Here is a 5713-nt window from a genome sequence, read left to right on the forward strand (position 1 = left end):
AGGATCCCTTGACTTGCAGCTCACGTAAGTTACAATTGTCCTATAAAATTTGATTTAGCCTCCTATATTCTATATAATTTATAATTTATTCATGAGTATTAAAAACCTTTCTACATTATAAATTTTTATTTAGCCCCTTGCACTCCGTTTTATTTCACTAAAACACTTAGAGTACCAATTCGCTCCCTCTAAGGGTTTTAATGAAATAAAATAGGGTATAAGGAGTTCAATGAAAATTTACAATGTAGAAAGTCTTTTAATAGCCATGAATAAATCTATCTATATATCTATATAAAGTTGGGATTATAAGAGGTGATGTGGCATCACCATTTCTCATCTTCTCATATTCTCTATTATCTAATAAATTAGTTGAAATTAAAAAATAATTACATTACAAAATATTAAAAATAGAAAATAATTATTAGATTATAAATGATTACATGTCTTTTCCTCTTTCTATTTAAATTCAACAATATGTAACCATTAATAATAATTAATTATAAGTCTTGAAACATTCATTTATTTTATTATGCCAACAATTAAATTTCAGTGGCTTAAAATACATCAATTAATTAATATAGGAAGGAAGAGAGGTTCTTTCATCTTCCCTCAATAATGCCACTAGGGTCTAAGTTTAATTTTAATAATTTTAATGTCTCTTCCTCTTTCTATTTATAATTAATTAAGTCTTTTGAAATATTCATTTATTTTATTATGCTAGCAATTAAACTTTAGTGGTTTAAAATACATCAATTAATTAACATAGGAAGAGAGGTTCTTTCATCTTCCTTCAACAATCCTAATTTTAATGCCATAATCCCATATTTAATTATGCAATCTTTTATTTAGTGCCTTTTGACTTCTTCAAATTTTATTATGCTAGCAATTAAACTTTAGTGGCTTAAAATACATTAATTAATTAACATAGGAAGATAAGTTATTTCATCTTCCCTCAACAATGCCACTAGGGCCTAATTCTTCTTATTCTAAATTTAATTTTTTTTTGCTTGCTATCATCAACAACACAAGTCGATTATAATGCAACTGCCATTATAATTAATGGAGAACGACGAGTTATCTTCTTTGGTGCAATTCACTATATCCTCGCAGCACTCCACAAGTACTGCATGCAAATAATTAATTTACAATTTCTGAAATCACTTGCACTTTCACATTTTCTTCTTCTTTTAACAAAAAAAAAAAAAGGCTACTTTGCTGCGAAAATATTATCTTAATTTTTTTTGTTCCTAACAAGCCAAACATGATCCCACATTCAAAACGGTGCGCTTTCATGTTTAGGAAAAATCATGGGCAATATTTTTGGATCAAATAGCATTGTTATTTTTTAAATATGCAAATTTTGATATGATTTATTTCTATATGCGTTGTATTTGTGCAGATGTGGCCAGATCTTTTACAGAAGGCAAAGGGTGGAGGGCTCGATGCAATTGAAACTTATATTTTGTGGAATGCTCATGAGTCTCAGCGTCGCCAGGTGTCAACTATTATTATTATTATTATTATGTGCTATTTATTATTATTGAAATAAACATACAAAATTAATTTGTTTAATCTTCCTTTTGAGAAGAGATCAGTATGATTTCTCAGGAAATTTAGATTTTATCAAATTTTTAATTTAATATTTTTAAAACTGTGCTAAGCGCGATTCTATTTTTTAGTTATAAATAATATGGAGTATAGGTTGCTAAATCAAAATTTACGGGCAGCTGTAACTTACGTGAGCTGCAACTTAGGGGATCCACAAAATAATTAGTTTTTGGTTTCCGCCTGTCAATAATTATGTGGCGACGTAATATGGAGGCACGACGCAGCGAACCACAACCAACCAGTTGTGCCATTCACTCGTAGGACTAGTACAATTCAACTCTCCAATAAGCAGTTAATTCAACCAAATTTAAGGGCATAATCGTCTTGTCATTGTCGTCGGTTAATCAACACCGTTCGCGGTCCAATCATTTCGGAAAAAATTCTCATTACAAAATTACAAATCCAACTGACCGCTAAAACCTTCTATATCCGCGCGTTGATTCTTTAATCCTGACGTCGATAATTACGAAGCCCAATCAAGATCGATCCCCGAGCACCGAATTAATAAATTACCAAAATTGCCTATTTCTTTGTCTGCTAGTCTGTACTTTTGAGCAGCGTTTTGACTGACCGAAGAAACAAAAAACAAAGAAAATGAATCAATTAGTAGCGATGTCGGTGATGCGAGGGCTGATTAACGGCGGGAAGCACAGTATCGGCTACGCAAGGACGGTGGTGAGATGTCATCCGAACGTTTGGGACGGAGATGACATGCCGTTATTGGGGTTGAGAATGATGGTGATGATGAGTAGTTATTCTTCTTCTTCGGAATCGGTGCCTGAGAAAGTGAAGGAGAAAGGAGAGAACGGAATTGTACCGTCGAGTTATTGGGGTATTTCGAGGCCAAAGATCACTAGAGAGGATGGCAGTCCATGGCCTTGGAATTGTTTCATGGTAAAACTATCACCATCACCATCTTAACTTTTGTAAACATTTGTGAATTTCTTGACTTGATTTTTTTTTCTTTTGGTTTAATATTTTGTGTAGCCTTGGGAAACTTATCGGGCAGATTTATCAATTGATTTGAAGAAGCACCATGTGCCCACAACCTTCCTTGACAAAGTTGCTTACCGGACGGTCAAACTCCTCCGAATTCCCACTGATTTGTTTTTTCAGGTATGCCTTTCTTTTCTTGTTATGCTTTTTCCTAATGAAGTGTTTGGCAAAATTATTAACGTTAATAGTGTTTGGTAAATAATATGATGATAATTTTGATAAAAATAGCAAAAGATATAGTAACTTTATCATGAAATAGCTACGGGATAAAATTGATATAGCTTCCAAACACAGCTGGAAGTATATACGAAAAGAGCCATCTTTTTTTTTTTGAATTATTGTTCTGATAAGCCAATTTAGATGCTTGATTTTCCATAATTCAATTATTTCTATGGAGCACTTTTATTTGTACTGCCAATTAATTGACTTTGAGAATGTGATGTATTTTCTTCAATACAGAGACGATATGGATGTCGTGCAATGATGCTGGAAACAGTGGCGGCTGTACCTGGAATGGTTGGAGGAATGTTGCTACACCTCAAGTCTCTGCGTAAGTTCCAGCATAGTGGTGGTTGGATCAAAGCTCTGCTTGAAGAAGCAGAGAATGAGAGGATGCATCTGATGACCATGGTGGAGCTTGTGAAGCCCAAATGGTATGAGAGGATGCTTGTTCTGACTGTGCAGGGTGTCTTTTTCAATGCATTCTTTGTGCTTTATCTACTCTCACCTAAACTGGCTCATAGAGTTGTTGGCTACTTGGAGGAGGAGGCTATACACTCTTACACTGAATATCTCAAGGATATTGATAGTGGATCTATTGAAAATGTTCCAGCCCCTGCTATTGCTATTGACTATTGGAGGTTACCTAAGGATGCTACACTCAAGGATGTTATTACTGTTATTCGTGCTGACGAAGCTCATCATCGGGATGTCAACCATTTTGCTTCTGTGAGTATCCCTGTGCGATATATGTTGATATGCCTAACGAATTGTTCTATCATTTGCTGCGATAAATCTACCCTGTTATATCCTACTTAAATTTTATTCCCTTTACTCGTCTTGGGATGTATGAAATTGGTTGCAATAGAAAAATGATTATGGATTGTAACAACATTCCAGGCCCTGCCTGATCATGGAAAAAATTTTAATCCAACAGTTGCTTATTGTGTAAAATGGGGAAGCACAATTAGGCTTTGCATATTTATACCTAGCTATAACCAATTGCCAAGAGAGGAAACGAGGATCTGACTGTGTGACCGGGAAAGTAACTTAAAATGATTGCCATGATTTTGTGAGAACACATACTTGTGCTTTTTGCTTATTTTGATGTGAGAATTGTGTTCTTGCCTTGCAGGATATACAGTTTCAGGGGAAGGAATTAAGAGATGCTCCTGCCCCTCTTGGTTACCACTGAGATGGGATGAATTTGAGATTGTTTGTCAGATTTGTGGTTGAGGTACTTCTACATGGATTGGTCTGAGATAATGAGGTTTCTGTATATGCTGAGAATAGTACACTAGGAGTATGAAATCTCAAGCTAAATGAAAAAGGGGTATAGAGTTTTCTGTATATGCTGAGAATAGTACACTAGGAGTATGAAGTGTCAAGCTAAATGAAAAAGGGGTATAGACTAAATAAACACATCTGACTTTCTAAACCCAATTTGGTTGAATTTTATAAGCTTTGAGATTAGACTGCTTTTGTTTCTGTATGATAAGCAAGTAGCATGTTCCCAGTAGCTCCTCAGTACATCACCATTTATTTATTTTACTTGTGCTAGCATTTTCTATTACACATTCATATGAAGGAGACAGGGAGATGGAGACATCTTGAGTGGAAGGGAATCGTTGCTTCATAGATGATATTACTGCAAGTTTCTCCAAAAGCAGCATGCAAAAGGTCAGGATTTCTTCTTGAACTCCCAATATGTTCCCTGATATGAGTGAAGTGTTGTTGGTGAGAACCCCCAATTGTGCTTTATCCATGTAGTCATAAAAGAAATCGAAGTGTGGTGCTGGTAGCTCAAAAGGTTGTAAGTTAAGATCTCTCATAGTCATATGACGTACCAATTCTGTATAATGATGAGGCTGGCAGCTCTATAATTTTACTGCAAACATATATTATATAGGTGCTTTAATGTAACTGAAGATATATATGACTGATCGCTAGCATGAGCAAAAGCTATTAAATTAAATGATTAGATAAACAAAAATAAGTAATCTTATTTGAAATGTGTTTATGGTGGCAGTGGATGGAGATGGTACTGTCAGCGAATACACTATTATTATGTGTTTAACTTTGGGATTGTGTATCTTTGCTAGAAAGTTCTTCTTGATGGTGAGTTAAATGAGAAAATGGTTAGAAGGGAAATTTTTTTTATTCCCGCCTTGTTAGAAAATGCTGCCTTGTTAGAAAATGCTCTCTGTTGGTAACTTAAAAATAAAAAGCTCACTGTTTGGAAATGACATTAAGGACCTCATGCAAGATCTTCCAAGTTTCAAGTTTCAACCAATTAGTATGCAAATCGCTTTATGCCTAGGATTGAATAAATAAAAAATAAAAAAGATAAAACGTATCGTCGTTACTTCTGAAGAAGCATGTGAAGTTGTCCAGGACTCCATCCATAATCATAGCAGGTAGATGTTATCCAGTTTGGCTTGGCTGTTTGTCACTTTATCTTTCCTGATTTTAGATACCACTAACATTGTTGAAACCAAGAAATTATTTTTAAATATACAAAGGACAAACTTCGACTCAAGTTGATGAATGAATGAATCGATTATATAATAATCCAAACCTAACAAATGAAGCTGTGGATGCCTTCGTGGCTACATTAGCAAAACAGATTGCTACAAACATTCTGAGAAATTAAAAACAAGCATCGTCTCTACCAATGGTACAATACTCTAAAACAAACTATTTTGAAGTGCTTTCAATGGTTAAAATTCATTATTATGCATATTTGGTCATTATTTAATAATTTTTTTCTCAATTAACCCTATAAAAATATTTGAAAAATATATACAATTCTATAGCACCCCGCTTATTTCCAAAATAATCCAAATTAAAAAAAAAAAAACTATCATTTAGCCCTAATAATGGGTAAATG

At 34.1% G+C, this 5713-nt stretch overlaps 1 protein-coding gene across 2 annotated transcripts; it reads left to right on the plus strand.

The window, feature by feature from the left end:
- Nucleotides 1-1953: 1953 nt before the first annotated feature.
- LOC102611121 (ubiquinol oxidase, mitochondrial) lies at nt 1954-4835 on the plus strand. 2 transcript variants are annotated; one of them, XM_006487581.4, is made up of 5 exons: nt 1954-2502; nt 2596-2724; nt 3064-3552; nt 3959-4060; nt 4385-4835. In XM_006487581.4, the coding sequence occupies exons 1-4, from the start codon at nt 2203-2205 to the stop codon at nt 4016-4018; spliced, it is 978 nt and encodes a 325-aa protein (XP_006487644.2). In that variant the 5' UTR covers nt 1954-2202; the 3' UTR covers nt 4019-4060; nt 4385-4835. The 2 variants fall into 2 exon arrangements, with proteins under 2 accessions (XP_006487644.2, XP_006487643.2); XM_006487580.4 differs by having other exon boundaries at nt 1956-2502; nt 3959-4835.
- The last annotated feature ends 878 nt before the right edge of the window (nt 4836-5713 follow it).

The sequence above is a fragment of the Citrus sinensis genome, chromosome 8, assembly GCF_022201045.2.
Source record: "Citrus sinensis cultivar Valencia sweet orange chromosome 8, DVS_A1.0, whole genome shotgun sequence".
In the NCBI taxonomy this organism is placed as follows: domain Eukaryota; kingdom Viridiplantae; phylum Streptophyta; class Magnoliopsida; order Sapindales; family Rutaceae; genus Citrus; species Citrus sinensis.